At 38.4% G+C, this 12,958-nt stretch overlaps 1 protein-coding gene across 1 annotated transcript; it reads left to right on the top strand.

Annotated features, from left to right (window-relative positions):
• Positions 1 to 4,148: 4,148 nt before the first annotated feature.
• ccl20.L (C-C motif chemokine ligand 20 L homeolog) lies at positions 4,149 to 9,944 on the top strand. Its single transcript, XM_018262469.2, has 4 exons — positions 4,149 to 4,255; positions 5,611 to 5,722; positions 7,896 to 7,970; positions 9,077 to 9,944. Exons 1-4 carry the CDS (start codon positions 4,180 to 4,182, stop codon positions 9,108 to 9,110), a joined length of 297 nt encoding a protein of 98 aa, XP_018117958.1. The 5' UTR covers positions 4,149 to 4,179; the 3' UTR covers positions 9,111 to 9,944.
• The last annotated feature ends 3,014 nt before the right edge of the window (positions 9,945 to 12,958 follow it).

Raw genomic sequence — 12,958 nt, 5'->3', positions numbered from 1 at the left:
CTTTTCTGAAACTGGGGTTCCCTACTGACACTGACTTTACATACACAGTTCCGTAACCTCTATTTCGGCTCAATAACTGCCTTCCTGGTCTAGCACCAGTAGAACATGGGTTACACTGGACTGTCTCACCCAGAGTGGGCCTTCGCAAGATGGAAGAGGGAGGTGAGGGTGTTGTGCAACTTGCTCTTGCTGCTATACAGAAAAATAAAGACAGAATGAGACAGAGGTTCTTGTAAACAACAAAACAGAAAGTGTTTATTGAACATCCACACCTGCCACTATCTAATGCCTCATTCGCTGGGCCCTGTACCCTGACTTTAACTGGGCCCAGGCCTAAAGCAGAAATCTACTCTGTTCCTAAGGCTGAAGGCAAAAAGGAAGTTGCACTCCTTTCTCAGCACTATACCAAAGTGAGGCAGGAAGTGGTCACCCTACCTGCTAGCCAAGAGCATCCATATGTAAATGAACTTATTAGATACATTCCCTTCCACCCAACAACTAAGGGAACTGAACCTGTAGAGATTTAAAGCCATTCATAGGCAGCAGAAGATGGTTTTGGCAGGGGGGGGCAAGAAGAACAATACAGGCGAATTTTGCTAATTTTTGGCCATGCCCCCTTTTGGCCACTCCCTTTGGACTCCGCCCACTCTCCCGTGTGCTTTCACTGAATTTTCAGGAAAATCAAACCATAGCAGTGGGGGCAAATTTTACTTAATGCCTGGCACTGCAAGAAGGGGGTTTTAACACCACATGTACAATTTTAACTGAGAGCTGTGAATGCTGCACTACAAGCACATTATGGGGAAAAGATTCTGGCACCTAAAGTACATTAAATGCAGAGACTGTGAGGTACTAAAAATACATACAAAGGAGCAGTAGGTACTGATCTCACAAGAACATAATATAAAGAAGGCACCACAAGCACTATAAAGAACATTATATAGTGAAAAGCAGAGGGCACTGGAACACCAAATTCATATATACAGAGCAATGGATAATGGCACCACAATCAGTAAGATGTAGAGAATACTGGCACGACAAGCACAATATACAATAAAACAAAAGGGGTATATGTCCCCAGAATTCAGAGTAGGGTGGCACAGTGCAATTCCATGTATAAATGCCCCCAGAAGACCAAGTCCAGCATTGAGTTTACTGTGCTTATGTTTCTTTGCATGTTGTTAAAGTATGTTTCATCTTTTAGCTTGCATGTATAAACTACTGTCGAGGCCGGTATGGTCTGTATGTCTGATGAAGGCACATCCCTAAACAACTACTGTGTAACGAAAATAATGTGCTGAGAATCTCCCCACTTGACTTACCTCAGCTCAATGTGCAGGTTGTTTTCAATAACCAAATATTGTGGGAGAGGGGCCAGTCAGCAGCAGATCAGAAGGATTGTCAGGAGGAGTTATGTAGCAGACACAGACCAGCATGGTGGCCACGTGTGAAGCGGCAACACCATGCTGCTCAACTAGTTGATTCCAGGCCCGGGGGTGTGCACCACCCCCCTTCACCCCTCTAGATGAGCTTTTTCATACTGTGGTGCAATCTCCGCCGGGCCGCGGGGAAGCAAGGCAAGCGGGGGCAGCAGGCCCTGGTGCAATTGCACCCCCTGCTCCTCCGTAGTTAGGCCACCACTGTCTGAAGCTCGACTCCTCTTCCAGGCTCCCTCTCTGTGGCAGGAGGGGCTTCCTTTACAGACAAAAAAATAAATAAACGTAAAAATTTTTTTATAAATTATTAATTTCCAAACCGGAGGGAGAAAATTCTGGGGGGGGCCATGGACTCTGTGCCCCCCCGGTTCTGATGCCTATGGCACGGGGCTATTAACCCTATGGCTCCCTACAGCTCTCTCTGGGATCTTGCAGCGACTTGCTTTCACTTTGCTGCTTCTGTCTCCCAGCACTTTCTCTGCAGGCTTTCCTTCCTGTCAGCTACTCTCCCAGTATTTCCTCTGCAGGCCTTCCTTCCTGTCAGCTGCTCTCCCAGCACTTCCTCTGCAGGCCTTCCTTCTTGTCAGTTCACAGGGGTGGGGTCTCCTCCCCTTTCTTGCACAGAAAGAACAAAGAGGAGATACAAATAGGGTTGCCACCTGTACAGATTGCCAAATTAGGAAACCTTCGTGTCCGTATTTCCAAATTAGGAAATTCGGACAGGAAATTGAAAATAATGACATGGAGATCAGTCTATTGCTGGTCACCAAGTCATCAGTCCTGCCCCAGATGTCAACAGTCCCATCTCCAACATAACCATCAGTCCCATTCCCGCCTCCGACGTCATCTGCCCCGCCTCCCGTTTTCCTGCCCCAGCAAAGATGCCAACTCTAGATACAAATATACATAAAAATGATATTATAAATAACCAAGGAGTTCCATGGCCATATAAAATGAAATCCCTGCAATAAAAACACTATGGTGAAGTCATGCTACATGCTCTCCAGATGATGATTTGTACTCATTTTGAAGAGTTTGCAAACTATATGGGGTTTGCACCAATTCAGGAGGCATTTAGTAGGATTTATCGACGCATTAACAAAACTGACTTGTTTTGCAATGTACCTGCTGCCACGTCAAGGCAGGTGGTAATTCCAGGGTTTTCTTACCTTAAACTCAATGGCGCATTATTCTTCATTAACCTTTCCTCTTCATAAGCCTCCTCTTTTGATGAGATCTTTCCTTTCCAACACATTTCGACTTAACTGTTTTACAAATACATTTTTGTTGATTGACGTACTCTATCTTTAAAGGGATACTGTCATGGTAAAAAAAAAAAAATTCAAAATGAATCAGTTAATAGTGCTGCTCCAGCAGTATTCTGCGCTGAAATCCATTTCTCAAAAGACCAAACAGATTTTTTTATATTCAATTTTAAAATCTGACATGGGGCTAGACATTTTGTCAATTTCCCAGCTGCCCCCAGTCATGTGACTGGTGCCTGCACTTTAGGAGAGAAATGCTTTCTGGCAGGCTGCTGTTTTTCATTCTCAATGTAACTTAATGTGTCTCAGTGGGACATGGGTTTTTACTATTGAGTGTTGTTCTTAGATCTACCAGGCAGCTGTTATCTTGTGTTAGGGAGCTGCTATCTGGTTACCTTCCCATTGTTCTTTTGTTTGGCTGCTGGGGGGAAAAAGGGAGGGGGGTGATATCACTCCAACTTGCAGTACAGCAGTAAAGAGTGATTGAAGTTTATCAGAGCACAAGTCACATGACTTGGGCAGCTGGGAAATTGACAAAATGTCTAGCCCCATGTCAGATTTCAAAATTGAACATAAAAAAATCTGTTTGCTCTTTTAAGAAATGGATTTCAGTGCAGAATTCTGCTGGAGCAGCACTATTAACTGATTAATTTTGAAAAAACATTTTTTCCCATGACAGTATCCCTTTAAGGCATCTGTTATATTATAAATAACGTTAACATCTTTCCTATGAAAATATAGTTGAAATATTTTTGTCCTCCAGCTTGGACCTGGTATAGCCCCATTCATCAGGTCCTTTATTTCCAACTGGAATCAGAACAACTTTAATAAGCACAAAAATTGATAATAATAATATACCTGGAGGGAAATTCTAATATTCTATATATAAATCTCTTAGCCTGTTGTGTTAATTCTATAAATGTCAATGTTATTCAGTATGTTGTACTTTCTCATGTTTGTCTAATAGGGGTTTTGTAGATTACTTAGATTTATTTTATTCAATGGAGAGTGGCTGGAAATTTCTTAAAACAAACTGTATACACTGATATAATTAGTTCAGTATATATGGCCGTTGTCTGCCTGAAAAGCCTGTGTAGTAGAGAGTTTAACTCTTTTTTTTTGAGAACACTTTCACTTTAAACTTGACACCAATTCAGCTTTGTATGCCAGTTGACCAGAAAAGTAAGCTGAAATTAGTATTTGGGGTAAGCCTGCTAACTTTCCATTAAAGGAATTAATACAAAGTCCTATGTGCTTTTCATATTAGCTATTTGATTGGCACACAATGTATTTCGTTCATGTCTTATATGTTATCAGATTATTAGACAGTTAGACAGACAACTACAACCACACTATGGAAAGTAGAAGGGAAGTCCCTCAACATCACAAAAGGTGAAGGAGGGGTTTACTCAACTCAGCCTGTATATATCAACCTGTAATCTCCCTCAATACACTCAAAATCAGACAAGGCAACAAACATGTCTTGTGCCAGAGATCTGTGTGTGCTGTACCTGGTGGCCCTTGGACTACTTTGCCTGATCAGTGCCGGAGAAGGTGAGTCTAAAGCTTTGCCATCCTGGCGGGATATCGGGATCTCTATAGCTACAGACCGATTTTAGGCAATATTAGGTAATATTTTGGTGCAGAGAACGGCTAGACCTTGAATCCAAGTGCTCTTTAAATGACCCCAACGGTCTTCTGTTTGTTGTACTGGCATTGCAAAGCTCTGCGGTGCTAACTACCAATAATAATGAAAGCAGGAACATATCTAAAAGTGCCACTGTGCATGCAAAACTAAGCTTAATATGGTACAGGTATGGGATCCATTATCCAGAAACCCATTATCCAGAAAGCTCAGAATTACGGAAAGGCCATCTCCCAAACAATCCAAATTTTTAAAAATGATTTCCTTTTCCTCTTTAATATTTAAACAGTAGCTTGCACTTGATCCCAACTAAAATATAATTAGTCCTTGTTGGAAGTAAAACCAGTCTCTTTGGTTTATTTACTTTTTACATGACTTTCTAGTAGACTTCAGACATGAAGATCCAAATTACTGAAAGATCCGTTATCTGGAAAACCCCAGGTTCCGAGCATTCTGGATAACAGGTCCCATACTTGTATATCAAAACTTGAACTTTATCTCCAGACACAGCTCAGAATTATTCAAGCCCTAAATTAATCTTCCTTGCACTAAGGATAAGATATTATTCTTAAACAGGACAGTTCCTACCAAGAGAAACGGTGTATAATTCACCAGAAAGGGTATTAAAATGTTCTTCTAGGTTTATGAAGGTAGAGAAATATTATTGCCCTGCTAATTGATAGTGGCCCCTATAATTAATCTAGCAGCCCAATTTTAATTTGTATCCAAATTTGTATAATGAATAGAAATGGGCAATAGCATACCCAACACTCAAGCTGAAGGCTACACAAATAGTTATTTAAATCAGCAGAACATTTGGGCAAATTTTTTCGCCTTGTTTCGCTGCGGAAATGATGCCCATAGACTCGTATGGTGTTGTGCGGCCAAAAAAAAAAAAGACGCGTGCCAAAAAATTTTGACGCCCATAGACTTTATGGGTATCAGCGACATTTTTCCGGCGGCGAATTTTTGTCGAAACTAAATGGGTCAAATTCACCCATCCAGTTGCCCTCTCTACTGTTATTCCAGAATCCTTTTCCATCTGTCATTATGACGACAGTATAAAAGTCATGTACACGTTTTTAATTCTCCACCCACTTCCAATACACAAAGCCTTCACAGGAGTTATAAAGATTTAAATGCCAGTAATAAAGTGCTTCCAATCAATGACGATGAACAGCTGATAACTTGCCAGTGCGTACGACACACAGATATGGGAAGCGTATGCAATGTTGCAATATAATCCTTCTCTTGTATTTTACAGCCGATATGTATGATTGCTGCTACACGTACACCAAAAAGCAGCTGCCTTTAAAAGTTATTAAGGATTTTACAACCCAGAATTCCTTTGAAGTGTGCGACATTGATGCAGTTATGTAAGTACTATTTTTAGCTTTGCGCATCCTCAAAGGGACTGGGGGGGGCATTTTGAAATGGCTTGTAAATTCAAAAATTAACTGTTGCCCAATCAAAGTAATTGTAATAAATGTTTTATGTGAATTTTATTTCTGACATTATATCGCCTTTAAGTGTAATTGGCTAAATAATAGGAATAGGAATTATACAGGAATTGCATATAAATTCTTTTTTACCAGCCTGGCATTTAGTTTGTGTCCCTTGCAGTAAATTATTAAAATATATGTAAAATTGATTCAAAGGGCAATTTTGTAATTGCATTTCTCCATTCATCAGCTAATTCCATATTCAAAGCCACCATGTCGGGTTAAAATATGTAATTTCAACAATGATTGATAAACAAGAGAAATAAAAATGAATGCAAATTAGACTGCTCTACAAAGTAGAATACTCTACAAAGGATTATGTCTGGGTACCATAATCATCTAGCATATTGACTTTTTGACAATCGTTACCCAAATCCTCTTGATAAATATGCCTTAAAGGTTTCTAGATTACCATAGAGGTTCAAGCCTTAGTGATGCCCCACCATAGCTCATAACAAGGTTACAGATATACTAAACCATTGGTATATCAGTTATTCAGTCATAGTTCCAACAATATCCAGGGTATCCTACACAGCAAATAAGTTTTAAAGGAGAACTAAACCCTAAAAATTAATGTGGCCAAAAATTTCATATTTTATATATTGAACTTATTGCACCAGCCTAAAGTTTCAGCTTTTCAATAGCAGCAATGATCCAGAACTTCAAACTTGTCACAGGGGGTCACCATCTTGGAAAGTGTCTGTGACACTCACATGCTCAGTGGGCTCTGAGCAGTTTAGGGGTTGTCAGAAAATATCAAGAAGAAAATTAGGTTTGTATGTAATATAAGCTGATGCTACAGGGCTGATTATTACATTCTGATGCTAATTGCACTGGTTTCCGTGCTGCCATGTAATAATTATCGGTATTAAGTATAGGTATGGGACGTTTTATCCAGAATGTTTGGGATCTGGGGCGTTCTGGATAATGGATTTTGCCATAATTTGGATCTTTATACCTTCAATCTAATATAAAATCATGTAAACATGAAATAACCCCAGTAGACTGGTTTTGCTTCCTATAAGGATTTATTGTATCTTAGTTGGGATCGAGTACAAGGTACTGTTTTATTATTACAGAGAAAAATGAAATCATTTTATAACATTTGGATTATTTGTAGAAAATAGAGTCTATAGGAGATGGCCTTTCTGTAATTCAGAAGGGTTCCTAATAATGGATCCTATACATTCTATATGTACTGTATATTGTGAGTGAGTCCCTAAGCTCAGTAAGTGACAGCAGCACAGAGCATGTGCAGTGAATCAGCAGAAAAGAAGATGGGGAGCTACTGGGGCATCTTTAGAGACACAGACTGTGGCTGCCTTGGGCTAGTACAGAAACCTTAAACATACTGTACCACATTTCTAGCCTATGTCTTCAGTTAAGCTTTAGTTCTCCTTTAAAGCCATATCTCATCTTAGTTGACCTTCAAATTGGAATTTGGGGTGTATTATAAAATCATATAAAAATTCCTCCCAAATCTCACCCTAACTGACCTTTTGGTTGAACATCCCACTGCTTCAAGCCCCTCAAGGGGGCTCTCCCCACAGATTGGGAATCACTGTTCTAGATGGTCTTTCCATTGAAGCAGATTTAGTATAGTGTCATTGTTAGGCTTATGATAATAATGGATTGTTGGCCTTAGAATAAACATCACTGTTGGCCTTAAGACAATAATGGGCTGAAATTAAATCTAATACAGTATATTGTCTGCATATAATTATGCACAGGCCAGCTGGTCAAATTACACACAAATCCGTGCAGCCAACGTGTTTTTCAGGTAGCCAGGGAAAAATAAGGGATTTTCCAAATTTTACATATTATGCAATACCAATGGAAAGTAACCTTGTCTCCTTTATTCAGAGGCCAATCAGTTAACTCACATTTCCTCTCTATAAATAGTTTTTGCTAGACCTGAACAAGCTTTTCTTTTACAGATATCAAAACACTTTAATAGTAACCCCATTGGGTTATCTTTTAAGAAGCTTTGCAAATGTGTGACAATGGAACATTATTGTAGATCATCATTTTTTTTTATATATTGCAGCTTTATTACAAGGAAATTCCGAGTCTGTGCAAATCCCAAGGAACAGTGGGTCATTAATGCAACCAAAGCAATCAGGTACATATGATCCTTATTACTTCTGCAACAAAATGCTTTCTTTTATTAGGTGCCTCTATTCATCTATTCTGATGGCAATGACACACTTAGATCTGAAATACTTATTCGATATATTATGTTATTCAAAGTTGAAGGCTGTAAGGGAAACGGAGATGAAAGTAAAGCTCCTTCTTTATTAAAATACAGTATCAATGATGTAGGAAAGGCCTTTGAACAACAAAGGGGACTATCTTGCAGTTTCATCAAACTAACACCTGTTGTGTTAATGACCAATATCTTGATATGTTACATAGAAATGACCAGTAAAGATTAAAGGGGTTGTTCACCTTTATATTAACTTTTAGTATGATTTAGAGAGTGATATTCCGAGACAATTTGCAATTGGTTATCATTTTTTATTATCTAGAGATTTTTGAGTTATTTAGCTTTTTATTCAGCATCTCTCCGGTTTGCAATTTGAGCAATCTGGCTGCTAGGGTCCATATTACCCTAGCAACCAGGCATGGATTTGAATAGGAGAGTTGAATATGAATAGGACAGGGCCTGAATAGAAAGATGAGTAATACAAAGTAGCAATAAAAATACATGTGTAGCCTTACAGAGCATTCATTTTTTAGATGGGGTCAGTGACGCAAGAAGGCAAATAATTCAAAATGATAAAAATAGGAAACAATGGAGACCAATTGAAAGGTTTCTTAGAATTAGCCATTCTATGATATGTAAAAGTTGACTTAAAGGTGAACCACCCCTTAATTGTGTTCTGTATCAAAAGCATGTCAATCAACTAATCAACAGTTTAAGTTTACTGATCTACTGCAGTTACAGTATAAAAGTGAAAGCAAACATCTGCCTACTTGTTCTTGCTCTGTGTTAGATATATTAGGGAATTACAAGACCAATTGCAACGTCTGTGCCTGTTATTTCAATCCCCCCCCCCCAAATATCACAGCTATCACACAATAATCATTTGCACAGAAATCATAGATCCTTATGTGATCTACATCATGGATCTGTTTGATAAAGGGAACCCCAATCCATTCCCTTACCATGTATGAACCCAGATATTCTGCTCCAGTTATTAATCGTATTGATCATTTCTATTGCAGCAAAAGACGAAAGAAAACTTCCAAAACAGATTAGAGCAACCCACTGATGAACATTTCTTCATGATTTTCGTCAATGTTTTCAATGTTTCTTTTTTTGGCTTGCAAAAAAGCGACCTAACCCTGGTTTCATCTGAAACATCCAAATATGCTTCTTATTTAGCATTCTGATCACATTGCATCATTACTGCATCTGCTTATTCGAGCAAATGTTTATGTATATATTATTGGCGGCTTACATATAGTCCTGTATGTCCTGTCACTGTAATCTCTGCTTTCATAGCATTACAAGGATGTAGCTGTTTCTTATCTGTAATAAGACATGTCTGTATAACAGTAAACTGGATGCTTTCATTTCTCTATGAGAAAAATAATTACCGTGAAAGGGCAGAAAACTGTTGGGCTTCCATCAGCATGTCTCTTTGAAAAGCTCTTCTCCAGATTTAGTTTTGAGATTAAAAGGCTGAAAGTCCTGAGTGTGCTCATCACTGCCTCGATGCTTGAGTAAAGACTGTATATGTTAGTCTTCACCCCACTTTCCCACAACATGTAGGTTAGGGAGACTGAGTAGGACAGGAGAGATCCAGGAAGGATAAATATGTTGCAAGATGAATGAAGGAAGCTGGGCAAAGATCATACCAGCTCACGAACAGCCAAACCCATAATAATGATGGAACCCCAGAAGCTAAATGTTATTCTAGCATGGCTACCAATTAATCCAAGCAGTGACCTCTCAGCTCCAGGTTATCATGTTGCTTAAAAAATGTGTAAATGTTTTATAATAATCCTGACTCTGCTTGTTCTTTTTGGAACTCGTTTGTTTCTTTGTTATAAGACCAGTGCAAATAATAAAATGTTTTACCACCTGGAAGAGTTTGTCATATTACTATCTCAAGGACACTAGCAAAGAGGGTACTTTAATGCTCCAAGTAAAGCATTCCACACTCCACACTCCACACTCTCTCTCTCTCTCTCTTTCAGTCTGGTCTTTGCAGGAACAATGGAGTTAAAATGTCTTAAAGCTACTATAACTCTCAAACATGCTTGCAGAATAAATCTTGGGGTCAGTGATTCTTAAACAAGAACTTTATTGATAGAAAAAAAACATTAAGGTGCAGGTCATCATATTCCAGCAGTTTGATATGGGTATTACTCACACCACATGTTGTGCGACTCACACCTGGGCCTTACCCACTGGGGACTGGAAGTATCAACATGGTCTAATTGTTGGAAAATATATTGCTGTCATTAGGTAACCCTGAATAATTGTTGCTAGTTGCACTTCTTTAAATCCCTATTTCGCAGGTTCCTTTTCCCCCAACTTTCACTAAGGCACCTGGGTTTTCCTTATTAAGGCCTCGTGCCTCAGTCCCATTAGCACATTTAGTGGAGTACAAAGAGGAAGGAATATGTGATCCTTTAATTTGCAGATTAAGGTGTTTATATTACACCCCTGGGACAGTAGGAATGAATCACAGCAAATTTTCCAGGCAGTAAGCAATGTTAACCCTTTACATGCATTACATTATCTTGAGAGATGAGTACTTCAGCCAAGTAAGTTGTCACCATGGCAAAGGGACCAGCCATCAAGCAGCATCAAGGCTAGAAGCAAAGCTGAAATTGCACACAAGTTGAGGCTTTTTTAAAGTTCTGATTGTCCAATTTTTTTGTCAGGGGCCATCAAGGTAACAGATATATGAAAACATTGTTTTAATAATGTTCAACAACATAATACTAATAAACACCCCTATATCACCATGACATGTCTCCAGACAGGGCTGCTAGGAATAGCAAGGAGAGAAACAAACCCTGTATCAATTAGTGCTAGTCCTTATTATGTTACCTTCTGACTCCCCTGAAACCTTTGCTAAACTATTCTCTCTCATTTCACATATAAACACAGCAATGCCTTCCTTTCCTCCCCTTATACAATAAGATTATAAAACTTGAACTCCTCTTCATTTATTCTTTCTGATATGTATACTATAATAATATCTGGATCTGCCAAAGCATTACAAAAAACATTTCCAATTCTTGTAAAACGAACCATTACCATGGGCTGCTGAATGTCAGCTAAAAAATATATCCTCATTGTCAGAACCAGCAGAGGGATGTGCCCTGCAGTGGGGTGCAGCATTTATGCAACGTGGATCAGTTAGGACAGGAGAAATACCTGCCGGTTATACTAAAAAAATGTAAATATGAACACTTGAGTAGAAAGTAACTCAATGTGTAATGTGTTTGTTTGTTACAAAGGGCTTTGCCAAGTTTACAACATTGAAATAAAAGCAGTGCTAGACAGACATCAAAATCAATTGAACATCTGTGCATACAAATGAATGTAAGATGATATTTAATACAAAAATAGGTGGGATAATAAAACTGTAATATTGCAGACAATAAAATGCTTAATGAGCTATGCAAAGAACAATTTAAAAAGTGGGAAGAACTAAATAACGTTTTTCTGATTTTAATGAAAAAAGTCCACCCAAACTATAATCCACGATTGGACCTTTTTTATTATTTAAAAAAGCATGATTTATGGGGTAGGGGACAAACATGAAAAAATCCAGCAAAAATTAGAATCGTACAATTTTTTCTGACTTTTTCCCAAAAAGTATGAATTTTTTGGGATTTTTGTCCTGAAAGCCCGATATAGTCAGATTTTCAGGCTAATTACAGCACAGACAACAGAAACTTTCAAATAGGATAGGGACCTCTCCCATTGACTTATATAAACAACCTTGACAGGTTTGAGAGGCCGGAATTTTGGATTCTGACTTTTTTCATCCTCGGGGTTGAATAAATCTCAAGAAATTTGAGGGTTTTTTTTCCACTAAAATTCTGATTTTAAGAAAAAAAAACCTTTACATTTTCGAGTTTTTGGCATTCGGACTTTAATAAACAACCCCTTCAGAGTATCAGCCTTTAGGGTTGAAATATGTAGTGGGAAAGTAAATTAAAGATCTGTTAAAGGATAAAATTACAGATTGTGTTCATTACAGCTCTGTCATCCTTATAATGGAGCTGGTCATCGAAAGCATTTTTCATGTTCCAACACATAGGGGCACAATTACTATTGGTCGCATATCGAGGGTTAATTAACCTTTGATATTCGACCCTTGAATTCGTTTGATCGAACGATTAAATCCTCTTGGATTTTAATCCATTGATCTAACGATTTTCCTTCGATCCCAAATTGCCTAGAAAGCCTATGGGGACCTTCCCCATAGGCTAACATTGGTGCTCGGTAGGTTTTAGGTGGCGAAGTAGGTGGTCGAAGTTTTTTTTAAAGAGACAGTACTTCGACTATCGAATGGTCGAATAGTCAAACGATTTTTAGTTCGAAACGTTTCGATTTGAAGTTGAAGTCGTAGTCGAAGGTTGAAGTAGCCAATTCGATGGTCAAAGTAGCCAAAAAAAAACTTCGAAATGCGAAGTATTTTTTATTCTAATCCTTCACTTGAGCTAAGTAAATGTGTCCCATGATGTTCCGTAAACTCAATTTTGAACATGCAATATGTTTTGCCCAATCACACTAGAGAACATTTTATGATATAAATACAAGCTGCAGTAAAGAAACAAAAATGCCCATGAATCATATATCTGTGGCCAGAATATGGGTGTGGGCAATATTTTCCGTGCATCATCACCTTGTAACATAAACAATTAAAACAAATTTCCCCAAGAACCTTCTGGGTGTAATATATCTGGGCAGCGGATCTGCTCGTATCAATAAATCACAAATGGATTTAGATCCCTTATACATGTCAGTTGGAGTCTGTTTAAACTAATTACATGAATATATATTGCTAGATATCATTTTAAATTTTTTTGTTTATTCGTTAAATGTGAATCAGCTGTAAAACCTTGGATAAGGGGAGG

The sequence above is a fragment of the Xenopus laevis genome, chromosome 5L (genome assembly GCF_017654675.1).
Source record: "Xenopus laevis strain J_2021 chromosome 5L, Xenopus_laevis_v10.1, whole genome shotgun sequence".
Classification (NCBI taxonomy): domain Eukaryota; kingdom Metazoa; phylum Chordata; class Amphibia; order Anura; family Pipidae; genus Xenopus; species Xenopus laevis.
This window is presented reverse-complemented; position numbering and strand designations above follow the sequence as displayed.